Source organism: Oenanthe melanoleuca, chromosome 3 (assembly GCF_029582105.1).
Source record: "Oenanthe melanoleuca isolate GR-GAL-2019-014 chromosome 3, OMel1.0, whole genome shotgun sequence".
Classification (NCBI taxonomy): Eukaryota; Metazoa; Chordata; class Aves; order Passeriformes; family Muscicapidae; genus Oenanthe; species Oenanthe melanoleuca.
In genome coordinates, this window is record NC_079336.1 from 89,416,652 (window position 1) to 89,431,017 (window position 14,366).

Consider the following 14,366-nt stretch of genomic DNA (forward strand, 5'->3'; position numbering starts at 1 on the left):
AATAATTCTGCTTTTCACACATTGATATCTTTCTTCTTTATGACATAAATAACAATAGTAACTTAACACTTAGGATCTGTTCAGGTATTTTTGCTCCACTACAATGTGGTGTCCAAAGCACTTCAAAGCTAGTAAGACATGAAAATAATTTATGTTTTGAAATTTCTTTCAGTTTTGCTTTTGTTTTTGTGGAGAAAACTTTCAGGTCATGTCTGAAATAGAGTTAATTGTATTTTTGAACTTACTGCAAGATAATCTGGGCCATCTTTATTGTAAACAAACAAAAGCAACCCATTCAGTTGATCTGTTCTGAATCTGAATGAGATCTCAAATTCCAGTCCACCACTGAAAACATCTGAATGCAGCTCCAGGAACCCTTGAAAGAAGGTGAATCAAATAAGTAAATTGGTTAAACAAATCAAAAGTAAAACTCTAGGTGCTACTTTATACTCTGACATGAAGAACTCAGGCTTCAAGTCTATCATTCACAACTTTATCACTCAGCTTTGAGGACAGTTATCAATGATGTACTGCAAGAAACCAAACCAGTAAATTACCCTAAATTTTTTACCTGGCTTTTTTTTGTTGTTGTTGTTGTTGATACCTTATAGGCAAATTTTATGTCCCTACAAAAGTGAAAATTCACCTTTCAGACACACATCCAATCTGCATACAGCTACAGCAGCACTATCTGTAATTCCTCTCCCACCCAGCAACCTTCTGTCAACCAAGAGATCCAATTTTAAACCAACAGAAATAATTCCACATAGCTAAAGCTGCCTAGAAAAGCAAGATCACTGCAACACTTTTGACACAACCACCTTCTCTATCTCAATAACACATTTGATTAGAACAATAGCACAGAAAACTACCTCTGCCAAGAAAATGTGCTCCTTTGGAGAGTCCAATGGGGCATCCCTCCCAAACATGGTAGACATTATTTTGTTCTTCAGCATCCTGCCAGTTCAAAGATTCCCAGTTTTCATAGGGGGTATGCACTTTTTTCAAAAAGATGTCACTGAGACAGCCCACAAATCCTTTCTGGACTATCCTCTTCATCCCTGCAAAAAGGAAAATATTTTCTTAGTCAATCACCTGCACCTAAACATAGGAATCAGTTTATATGTTTTCTACATGCTGTCCCTCTCCTATATGTCCATGTGTGCATAGAAAACTAGACACCAATTAGCTCACAAAGCTTAATCCAGATTTCTGAATGGGTCCAATCACTAAAGACAGCACCTACTGCTACGTAGCTGAAAAATATTAAATTTTTTGAGATTTTGCATGCAGGTACTTCCAAATCAACAGCATAAATCTACTCTATGAAGATCCAAAAAAGTTTTGATAATTCTGAAGAAAGGCATACATGTACTTAGTAGGAAGCAATAGTGTTGCAAAAGCTGAGGAGAGAAATATATGTTTAGAAGCTTCACTGGGAAATTTTTCTTTCCTTTTTTGTATAAAACAAAAAAGAAACAAAAACAAGGACATATACCTGCTATCCCTTCTTCATTACTGGGGGCAAAATTTTAATCCATTTTTATAGGTGCCCTTCTCTTAAATGGTCTTTATAGTCAGTTTCATTGTGAATATATAGCTGGGGTTTTTGAGAGAGGCATCCTGAACTACTTTGTGGACCAATGTTTTAGAGGAACAGATGCATGTATTTCTAGTTTTAGTGAGGTGAAAGAAGAAAAGAGGGAGTTGAACTCTAGAGTACCCCACATCAATTTATCAACTAGATTTCATGCCAGAGGTGGAAACACAAACTCAATAAACAATTTGACTTTCAGATTAATATGAAAAAACCAGAATTCTGGATATGAATTCACTGAGAACAGCTGATTGTATACTTGTGTAGACAGTCACCTCTGTCATCTGATGACAGTTTACACACTTGGCACATACACTAAGTTTATGTATGAAAACTTTTGTTTATTGATTCTTCAAGAAGCCAGATATGATCCAGCTCCTCTTAAATTCTCTCTCTGTAAAATACAGGTACATTCAAACACCTCTCAGCTCCATACAACAACTTCTGAAAGATACAAACTCACCCCAAAAAAGGCCAGTATCTTGTATCCCTACATCGAACTGGGATGCATAACCATGTGCTTAAGCTAATAAAAACAATTTGCATGGGTAGTTTGGAATGAATTTGTGAAATGTATGTAAAACATGCCCATAAGTTTTATACCAGTCCTGTGTAAAAAATCCATTAAAATGTACACAGACCTCATAAGCTGGTTTAATGCTGATGAAATCAGCTATAAAGATACTTGAGACTATCCCAAAAGATAAAATTTGAGAAACTGCACAGACTGATTTATCATACTTACCTTCATCCTTTCTTACAATAGTATAACCCTGTGGAAGTCCTCCAACAAAAACTCCTGTGTTCTCTCCAATAATGGTACTGCCACTAGTTGCTAAGGAAGAACCTGAACAAAATCATTCATTATTCACATATTCAGTGCTTTCAACAGATCTTCAACCCAATAACAAAAATTTTATAAAGAGGCTAATGTGACACAATAGCCTAAGACTTTCCTAATACATATCCAGGACACATTTACAGCTCTATTTGACAACAAGAGATTAACACAATGATAGATTTACTAGCACAAAAAGAGACTTAGTATTTAATTATCAAAGATTCACAGTGGATAGATACCTCAGATTAATAGGCAAACTAAATAATCAGAAAACAGCCAGAAAATAGTCAGGAAATAGAGTGAATTTTTTTCTGTATGGCTGAACACAAGTAGAGAAAAAGCAAGTGAACAATACCAAAGTTATTTAAATGAATTGATTACCTGTGTACTGCCCATCCACTGTGATGTTTCCCAGAGCTTGAATTCTTGTAGCAATTATTTGGTGCCAACTGTTATCATTATACACCTTTCCACCATCATTAGTTGGAGTGACTGCTACTGCAGATCCCTTTTTATTAACAGAAGAATCTGATTTAGAATATTTTGAAGGCAACATTTAGAACAATATCTTGCTCTTTTATGACAATTTATAGCATATAACATCTAAAATAAAGACAGCAGTCCTATGTTTAACTCTTTTTGGACTGCTGAATGATATTTAGGACTTATTTAACCCTCTAAATCTAACCACTAACTTTAACCTTCTCAAATAATAAATGAAGGATCAAGGATTCAGTTCTATGTCTATTAAAAACAGAAAATCCTGTGTAGTGCCCCTGATAAAGACAAGGATGAGGCACAAATTACTGAGGGCCATGTCACTCTGATTTTTTATTTTTTCTTGATTTTTTTTATTATGTCTCTAGTTACTTCAAAGATTGCTGTGGCTGTGAAGTTTGATGGCCATGGTTCAATGTGCCATCCATGGAGAGCAGCTGCAGATCAGGATTGTTAATTGCAGCACCTGTCCATGTGAAGGGATCCAAAAAAAGGGTGCACGTGTATCATGGTAGATGCATCTTGTCTCCATGTTAACCTGGTATCAAAAAAAACCTCCTCAAAACAAAACAAAACCTCAAAAAACCCTCTCAAAATAAACAGAGCAAACTAAACAAGAAAAACCTCCAAAAAGTAGTTACTGAGGTTGCTTTTATGGTACAAGGGATGCTTGTAAAAACGTATTTCAATTTAATGAGAATTTTCACCTCGTTTTAATAAAACAAGAAAAATATTACATGAAAGGGTGAATTTAAGGATATTTATTACAAACACAGAGAAATCTCTTCTGAATTGCTGAGTAAGAGGAGTGTAATAGATGCAGTTACCAAACTAAATCTCAAGTATATAAAACCCAAACAAAATATTACATAAATTAATATAATGGTGTAATAAAAATTGAACTATTATATTTCAAGAATTTTCTTGATATTTATATCCAAAAAATCATCTCACTTTTTAAAAATTCCCATAATATTGCCTCAAGACTTTATGTCATTCTTAAAGTATCTGGGAACCCAAAGTTATTCTGTTGAATTTGCAAAACAGAATTGTCCTGTACAGCAGGCAACTACTGATAGAAAAATGTTTCTTTATATAAGTACTGTGCAATATTAAAGAATCTCAACCACTGCAGTTACTTTTTGGCGTAAAAAAAAAACCAATTTCCAAAAGGTATATAAATTAAAAATTTGCTTCCTTATAATTTGGGGACCCAGCTTGTAACTTTGCAGCAGCAAGCCAGACAGTTCAACAACTTTTATTCTAGATCTTCTAGTATTCTTTGTGGTCCAAGGATCTTAGAATTATGCACATGGAAAAAAGCTGTTGATAGAAATAACCACCTATTTTGATTAACACTAAAACCGTCTTATTAAAATTTAGTATTCTGCCTTTCTGTTAGAAATTGCATTTTGGCATTCAGACTTATAAACTCTGAATATATTTTAGAGTTACATTTAGCATTGGGGACTGTCACTGTGTATCCTATATATCAAAATATACATGTGATGTGCACATATGTACTCAGTTAAAGAAAAAATCATTTCCTGTGAATATTTAGAGCACATTTCCAGATCCATTCAGCCAGTGGCCTGGTACTGAGGTTTGGAGAGCAGTCCTTCTGCCCCATAATAAGAAAACAAAGCTATATATCCTTACATACTAATGGCACTTCTTCATATACTATTTTTTATTGTCTTCTCTCCTATTTCAACATTTTAATATTTTACAAACACACACATTTCATTATCGTAGTTTAATAATTAAAACCAGAACTGGTGTCATGCCCAATTAATGTGCCCTGGTAGCATGCCCATTAGTTTTTCCATTAGTGAATTCAACAATACTAATGGGATTACTAGCATGGGATGCTAATTGGGCGTGACATAAGAAACTGGCTTACTTCTTAGCATACCCTTGCTAATGATGAAATTAATGAGCATTTTATTAAATGCTGTCTCATCAAAGTGTACTTAGTTAGCGTTAAAATTGTTACAAACGATGCTGCATTCTAAAGATCAGGTGCCTGAATGAGTGGTTCTTCATATTATGTTTGGCAACAGTCTAGAGCATTAACAGTTTTATACATCAGAAACCACATTTATTTCTAACCAATTCAATCTGGGACCACACAAGCATATGTGCTAACCTGTGCTTAATTTTTTTTTTTGGAGGGAGGGTGGGGGAGATTGGGGGGAAGGCAGAAGACAAAAAAAAAAAAGTCTTCAGGTTTCAGCACGTGCTGCACTGGAGAGGCCTTTTTATACTTTTTCCAGAATTACCAGAGTCACTCTGGGATCACATTCAAACAGCCTGGTGTGAGAAGGCTTGTCATGGATTTTGGAAATCATATATTTTGAAATCTTGGTTATTTTGCTATGCCATACAATAAGTCCTAATATTTGGTTGCTGTCAGTAATAACTGAGTAAGTATAAATGGTTCTTGTCATACTGATGTTTAAATTGAAAATACAGAGAAGCATCACAAACAGGAATCTTCAGAGATACTGTCTCAGATGCCAAAGTCTAAATGCAATAACATTTTTCCCAGTTAAGTTCTTTCAATGTCTAAACTCCTACTACTAAGAAGGTGAACAAGTACTGAAGTTTTGCCAGGGCCAAGGAGGAAGATCTAGCTGGGAGTCATAGTCAGACAGTGTCCACCTTCCTTCCTTTTTATGTGAAATAACAACCTCACCCTCAGACTGTGCCTAATACTTTGGCTTCTCCATGACAAGAACAACCAACAAAGCAACACACACAAGGAAAGTATCTGGTGTTCCTCCTCTTTGCTGTAAAATTTAGTAAATGGATCATCCTCTAAAATGGAAGGGCTGGATACAATTCCCTCCATCCTGTGAGAAGAATCTCAGTCTATCCTCAGACTGTCCTAATCCCTTAGGAAAAAAGGTGCTCCACTGTAACTGATTTCACTTGGTATAAAACATTCAGTGCTTCCCTGAGAAAAAAAGAAATTATCTGTAGCCACTGAAAGATAACCATAAACTTAGCTGGAGTTGATTGTGTAATTTAGGTGTAGATGTAAAGACATCATGATAAGAAAAAAAAAACAAAACACCATCAGCTGAAGCTTTACAGACACTCTGAGTTTGAAGGAAGATCTAAGGAAAAATGTGGTTGTTCCAAAAAGACTAAGGAAGACATCTGTGTGAAAAAAACCTCATGCTTCCTGGACCATGAGTAGAAACCCATAAGGAATGGCAGTAAAACACTTAGGAAGGAAAAAAGAGCAGTTGCACAGCACAAAAGGGAGACAAAAGGGATGGTCAGACAACAGCCAGATGAATGGTGGTGTACATGGAGCTCAGAGAAGAATGAATGGACACGAAGAAAAGGATTTGAAATTAACACTCAGCGAAGGAAGAAGAGAGGCTGCTGAAGGCTCCCTGCTAGCAGGACTTGGCAGGACCATCCCCAGAGCAGACACAACAAAGAGAAAATGCACTGCTGATCACGGGCAGAGACACAGCCCAGCATCCTGAAAGGGACTAAGGGTACACATAATTAACCTGAGACAGGTCACAGCTGGAAGGGAGCACAGAGTATTACACCACACTGCTACTGATAAAAAGCTGCAGAGACACAATTGTCATCAAAAAGAATGTTTGCAATTTCTCAGAGAAGAGCACAAAGGAAGGGCCATAAATGTTTACTGTATATGCCATGACTATAATTAGAGACAGCAATGCCTATAACCTGGCTAAGACACCACATGATGTCAATAAGAAGTAATTAAAGCATTTGCACACTAATGCAGACTGTGATGAGCAAATTAAAGATGAAGAAATGCTGTTACAGTACAGGATATCTGACACTGTAGGGTAGGAATAGCAAATCATGGCAAAAGGAAAAAAGAAAGCATGACAAAAAAACCATAGAAACAAAGGTAATGACAGTAAGGTAGCACAGCATATTCGGGATACAGAAGACTCAAAATTTTTGATAACTGAATTTTCAGAGGTAAAAGATTTTGAAAAGGTTTCTACACAAAACACTTTGATGTAGGCCACTGTATCCCACTTTGAATCTGAGAATGCACAGGAATCTCTTCCACATTATTAGTGAGAAATTAGAAAGCATTAGCTTTCAGGATAGCAAATCAACTATCAAGACCTACACTGTTCCTGGATACCTAGAATGACAGCTTTTTTTCCTCTCTAAACAGCAACTGAAGCACTGAAGCAGCACCATAGGCTGTTTTACAAGAGGAAACACTACTGAAGTGATGATCCCAAAAATCAGCATGGAACTGAGTTGCCTGATTCAAATGAAACAAAAAGATAAACAAAGATACTTCAAAAACAAGTAATCTGTTAAAATTTAAGACAGTAACTGTTGAAAATATTACATGAACTGACAAGCTCTGAGGACTGAATATGTGACCTGCTAGGGTTTTTTACAGTTAAAAGACACCTAAAAATGATGGGGGAAAGAATAAAGCTCCAAAGCAGCCACTCTTCCATCTCTCTCCCTTCCCATTCACCAGATACTGTGGATCCAAACAAAGTAGGTATCTTCTAGGGAAGGATCTAAACAAGCTGACAAAGCTACTTTAAAATATGCAAGAAGGACTAGGAATACTATTTGAAGCATTAAAATGTCAGTTGAAAGAAATACATTACAATTAACCATCAAACAATTACAAAAAAATATAAATAAACCTCAGAAGATCTTGCAAAGGAAAGACAACTTTCTTTGCAGTGAAAAGAGGTATAGGTTTAAGGGAGAAAACAGAATTAGTCCCTATTAAAAATGTGGATGAGCAGAACATTAACAACATTAAGCTTGGCCCCAAAAGCTGAAGAACACAATAAGATAAAGCCTGTGTGTAAATGCAATAGAATTAATAGAAATTTATATCTTGGGCTTAGAAACAGATGTAATATTTTTTAGCATGGGATCACATGCAAGCCAGTCTCTGTGCAGCACCTTGATTCTTCTATAGGTGCTCCAAAGCTTAAGGAGATTTTCATTACTGCACAACACCTCCATATGGTCACAGAGTGACTGTGGCAGAGCTCAGGAGGCAAAGGTTAACAGTGGGTTAGAAAATCTGATAATTATTTACAGTTTCTTGCATATTTAGGAAATATAAGTGAAGCCATAATGTTTTTAATTCCATAAGGAGATCCAGTATTGGGGTGCACAGAAAACACAAAATACACAAAGAGAAATGCAAAGCATGTGGCCTTATTTTTATTTTTTATACTTCCCTCATTATTATTATCATGTTTTTGCATAATGGTGACATGCTGATCCCTAAAGGAAAACATTTATAAGATGAGAGGCTTAAGAATAATTGACTAACATTATATAAACTTACTAATTAATTCAAAACTTAGTTCTGCACAACTTTGAAATCTTGGTAGTTTAAGCTGTATTGGTGTTTAGTGGCACTGACAAAAAACCCAACCCATAAAAATGAAAAAAAAAAAAAACAAAAAACTAAAAGTCTTATATTGTGACATAGATAACAAGAAAAACAGCAAAGATTTAGTGTTTCAGCTTTTCTCTCCTCAAAATCTCTAGTTACCTAAGGGCTCTGAGAAGCAAGTTAGCTTGTATCAAGTAAATTTAAAAAACAGACAAAAAAACCCAAAAAAAAAAAAAAAACAAACAAGCAAAAAACGGCCAAGAATAAGAATGTAAAAAGTACAAAGGTAAATGATATAAACTATTTTTATAGGATCCTGTCTTTTGTTGTACCTGTGGATCAAAAAGAAAGTAAGGACGCCCACTCCTCAGCTGCAGTGCAATGTACTCCTCCTGTTTGCCAGGTGATGCAGAGAAGAAAATCAAACCATCAGGCTCCTGGGTTCTAAATTTCACTTTAATACCTGGTGGGAAAAAAGCAAGTAGATGGTTAACACCAAAAGTGGTTCTTGCAGGTTATAACAAAATTTATTGATAAAATATAATTTTAAAAACCACAGCAACGTTGCAAAGCAAAATCATGGAAGTTCTTTTCACCCAAAACCCTTGCTAGACATTGCAAGAGATATATTTACTAATCCAGACTGAGCAGCCCTTGAGAGAAATTTCTGTGAGCCCTTACTCATCTGTAAAAAAAGACATGCAGTTTTGACTAATGTTGCTTAGTAACTTCTTTCTTAAGAAAATATAATTCAGACATTTGCATACTATTCTAATAGTTGATGTTTTACATGTGGATTTTTACTTGTAACTTACCATTTCTATAGGTAAAGTAAAAATTATGCTTCTGCAAGCAAGAATTTGTATGAAGAACAGTAGGGTTTTGGCTCCAAGAGATTTATATATGTGTTCACATGCATATTTGTATATATATTCTTTTACAAACATCATATCTAAGTGCATAAAGAACACTTAGAAAAGAAGTTTTCCAACAAAAACTGGGAATATCCAAAGGAATAATGGATGAACTAAGCTTAATAAAGAACTTTCCAGATCATTATCAACAGTCCTCCATTTAGTTTCTGATACAATCCCTGAGTGTATGGTAGAGCCTTGCCTTTCCTACACCAATTTTTTTGCAAGCTGAAATGAAAAGACAGCAATAGTAATACCCACCTATTCTATACATTTCCATGACATTTCCATATAAGGTGCTTCTATAGAACAAGGCAAATTATTGGGTTTTACCCAACTCTATCAAAATAACCAGTATTTCCCTTATTTTAAGTCAGGCAGAAAACAATAAAAGTCTAAAGTTTTTATTGTAGAAAGCAGCTATATTAAAAAAATACAAATAATAATTCTGACACACATTCATTTAAGATTATGCTTTTTAATTACCTATACCTCAAAGAATCTTTTGGCCTCTCTACCTAACCACATGCAGTGTTTTCATGTAAATCACATGATGCACAAGTAACCCTCTGTACATAAAAAAACCTCAGCCAACAGTGTCCTAGCTAAGGAAGAGCATAGCTTTTCCTGGCTCAGAAATGAACACTTGCAATACTGTGAGGTTCCAGGTACTTCCAGCTGCAGTATCTGCTGGAGAGGCTGAGACTGATGGCCTCTAATCCCAGCAGTGGGGAGCACAGTTAATTTAACAAGCTGCCAGTGTTTTTATGAAGCTGCCAAAAGACATTTCTGAAGACCAGAGGATCCCTTCTCACACCTAATTCAGAAGGACAAACACAAACAAAATCATTGAGTTCCTGCAAAAACACTCTTCTTGTATAATATTGTGTTAGAAAATATAAATTAAATGGTCCACAGCAACAAAATTGCAGAAATTACAGAAGTTTTCAACTGTTATGCAGAAGCTTTCTTTTTCTTTGGATATTGAAGAGTCCTGCTTGTAGAGCAGATACAGTTTCATAGAAATTATAGATGAGTCAGGAACTGTTGTTTTCTTCTAAATCCATTTGTCACCTATTAATGAATGAGAAAAGGAGTCCAACCCTTTAAGTTCCAAGATTTTTGCCATTTCTCATAAGATAAGGAAGTTTAATATTGATAATTTCTCACATTTCTAGACATGACTACAAAGAGAGAAAACAAATATAAATAAAACTTCTGCCCCATAGACAGTATTTTCACTGCATGATAAAAAAAACTTGTGAAATTAATATTTTCCACAAGAACACAGTAATTAATGCTGGACCTCATGGTCAACACAAAGCATGCCCAGAAGCCCATTCAGACTTGTAGCAACTGCATGCCATTTTCCTCTCTTAGTGGCACAGAACACTGGAAATGGATTTACATCACTTGGACATAGAAATCTTTCCTTCCAACATCTGAGAAGTTTCACAGAACTTGAAAACCACATAGTACTACCAAAAAATTTCTCTTTTTTTCATACCCAGGGAGAGGGTGAGACATTTTTCAAGTTTCTCAAAGACTGGTTTCTATTATTTCAGTATGCATATCCAAAAATCTTAATTTCAATGTTAAATATAACATATAAATAGAAACATAAATAAAGTGGTGACATTACAATTACTTCTGTAATTTGTCATATACAGAAACTGCATCTCAGCCACACTACTCATGCTACTAAACCTTGGATGGAAAACATGACCATCTGTGGGGCATAGTAGGAAGGTACTTTTAATCAACTGAATCTTGAATTGCAACTCAAGAATTCACCTAACATGCCTGCTTGTGTGACACAAATGATTGTTCCACAAGAACTTGTTACCATTTCTGGGATAAAAACCAACAGAAATTTCTACTACAAATTAAACATTAATGTAGATCATTTAAATAAATTCTGTAATTCCATTTCAAATTATAGTTGCAATTGGAGAAGCTGTCAGAATTCCTTTAATTATAAATAAAGAAATTTATTTAATTTCCATAATTGAATTTCTTTAATTACAATGGCATTGTACAACAACTAATACAAGCATTGTATATAGTGAACATAAAAGATGAAAAGAAGACTACAGAGTAATAAAAAGGACAAGTAAAATAAATTAGTAATTATTTGCATTAGTGTTTTCAAGTATCCCAAATTGTATTAGGGCAGACTAACCTTCTGTCAGGATCTACATACTTTCAATTTATGCAGCAGCAGATTGGGGCTGGGTTTCTGTCCAAGTTGCAAAGATTGCAACCCAGGTTAGAATGGGAAGGAGGCTGTGAAACATGACCAATGCAGGGAATTCCAAAGGCATTCAACTGAGATGCAACACCAGCACATTGCCCTGTGAGGGACACAGCTTTGACAGTCCCTTTCACACACAGGCTGAATTACAAGTAAAATTATATAATATTACTTTAGTTTTTGATGAGCCAGAACACAGTTTTTTGTCCAATAAATAAAATGCATATAGTGGGATTTTTCTACCCCCTCTTTGCTTGCCTTGTGTAAGTTTAGCAAGGCTCAGAACTTCAGCAGCATTTCAGATTCAGACTACCTGGATTCAGATTCTTCTAGCACATTTCAATATGAATTACAAGACCTGTACAAAAGTATTTAAGAGGCAGGAATGTGCTCTTGAGATGCTGACTGCATTTCTGGCAAGTTTACAGAGCACATGGGATTATTTTGAGTTTAGAAGAAGCGAAGCAGTTGGCAGTCAGCAGGAAAATAATAAATTAGAGCAGCTCCCAGATTAGCATAATATATACTAATAATTTATAATTAGTACAGCAATAAAATTCATTTCTGACTAATTCAAAACCCCTTTTTCCTCACAAAGTAAAAAATTTGAAACAGGTTTTATTTGACCAAGAAACCATTCACCTAAAATATAGATGGTAACAACTTGCTGTAGCATGTCTTTTCAAATTAAATGAACTGAGTTTAGTTTTTCTTTAAAAAAAAGATTTTTAAAAAGTCAAAAACATTTCAAAATATGGAAATGTTTAGAGTCCTCAAAAATTGTCATTTGACATTTTGGGGAAGAGTAGAGGCAAGACAATTCAAATCATCTTTTGCAATAACAGCTGAGAGATTTCAGCAAAGGGACCAACTTAAAAATTAATTTTGTCCCAACCATTCAGCAAAAACACCTCTAAAGCACCTTTCTCTAAAACTAGATGTTCAGAGTTGAAAAACAGCTAAAAAGTAGAAGTTATTATAATTATTAAATACAAAAAATTATCCACAACTCTCAAAAGTCTCAAGACCCTTCACCAAAACTTAGATATAACCACATGAACAACTCTATCCAAAAGTGCTAAGTCAAATAAATATATCTCCAACCTTGTCAGTGATCAGAAAGACTATTTTTAGCTTAATTTTCATAAATACTTCAAATCACAACCCATATGCATAAGATTGATAATAAAAGGAATAATAGGTTAGCATATTATGGACAATTTCCTTGTAGACTTAGGAAGAAAATAAGTGGAAAAGAGCATACACTACAATCGGAAAAAAAGAAAAAGAAGAAATCTGCCATGTACATTGGAAATCACAAAGCAATCTCAGAAATGAATTTTGCATAATCTGTGAAGCACATCCATTTCCAATGAATTTTTTCCAAAATTGCACAATTGTAGAAACATAATTTGCATTTCCATTCTACTTACACTGCTATATGAAATGCTTTCAATAATTACATAATTGCACATTCCAATGAACAGAAAATTGTTGGCAAAGAAAGTGATCACTTTATGCTCACTGAGAGCCTTATTTGTGCATAATGCCAACTAAAATTAACAGAAATTGTATATAAAATTTTGACTACAGCATTAGGCTCTCAGCAGTCCCTTCAGGATGACAAACCTTAAGTGTTTATTTAACATTAAGACTGTGTACAAATGCTCTTGCCTAATCAAAATACATTTCCCCACTGAAATCATAAATCAAAATTTGTTTTAACTGGGGAGGGGGAGATGGAGAATAAAAATCTCAGTTGCTATTTACTTCCTTAGCATTTTGTTGCTATTCTCTCTGTGAAAGTGATACCTCATGTCACCACAACAGCAAAAGAGATTTAATTCATTTTTTTTACATAAAAGAAAATGCACCTAAATGCACCTTTAGGACAAAAATTAGAAGGAAGATTTAACGAAAATGGATAAGTTTTCAAAGCAGTTTCACTTAATGGATAGTGGAATTGGAAGAAAATAAGAAACCCAGAGGACTCTTCCCTTATGAAGATCCTCTGCTGAACACAAGGAATTCACACTTTGTGTTGGCCTACAGCTTCCTGGATTTTATCAGGAGAAGAAGATGGAAAGCCTTCTTCCCAAAGCTGTCCAAGACCTGTTGCTGTTTTTCATACAGGATCAGGCTTCATCTTTTACTGTTACCTTAATGTGTTCAAAGACATTTTCCAAGCTCATCATCACCAACATTACACTAAGTTAGTAATTCCATTGATGAAATAAATCCTCTTCATTTTTAAGCTGCTTTAGTTTTTTTATTAGAAATATAAAATATATACTTAAAAGTCACATACATATGTACAGATCATATGTACACACATTTATATATTTGTATAAACCCACATACAAGAAGTTCCCAAACATTTTCCCGAACTGTAACTGGACCCCTTTTCTTTTGTGATCACAGTAAAACCAAGAAAAGCTAAAAATCCATGGTTTCTAAATTAGGCTGTATTTAGCCCTGTATTTTGAAAGAAGTCTAACATTATTCAGAATGACTCAACATATGAAGAATTTTTCTTAGGTATTCTTAATACATCAAACTGCCAATAAACTAAATCAAACTAAAATGTTGAGCAAGCATAAACACAGAGTATGGTGAGTGAATGAAAGGTGAAAACATGCAACACTTCTTGTGGAAACCAACTGTCAAGCAGAGCCCCAAATCCTCTTGATGAGATCTGAGTGTTCCTTTTACACTAAAATGACTAATTTGATACCTGTTTTTTCTTATTTTGCTTGCTACCCCATTATACCCACTACTGATAAAACAAACAGGACATTTTAGCTTTAATCTTCTTACTACATAACCCAAATAACTTCAGTCATGTTTGCATTAATGCTGCATTAATC

The 14,366-nt window shown here is 34.7% G+C and overlaps 1 protein-coding gene across 1 annotated transcript in view; it reads right to left on the reverse strand.

Moving 5' to 3' along the window:
- The window catches only part of USH2A (usherin), a 365,445-nt gene that overhangs the window by 228,061 nt on the left and 123,018 nt on the right, over positions 1–14,366 (reverse strand). Inside the window, exons 22-26 of the mRNA XM_056487445.1 lie at positions 8,664–8,794; positions 2,820–2,946; positions 2,339–2,444; positions 873–1,051; positions 246–376 (exon numbers count right to left, since the gene is read on the reverse strand). Of these exons, the coding sequence (XP_056343420.1) occupies positions 246–376; positions 873–1,051; positions 2,339–2,444; positions 2,820–2,946; positions 8,664–8,794 (674 nt within the window). The remainder of the gene's footprint in view (positions 1–245; positions 377–872; positions 1,052–2,338; positions 2,445–2,819; positions 2,947–8,663; positions 8,795–14,366) is intronic.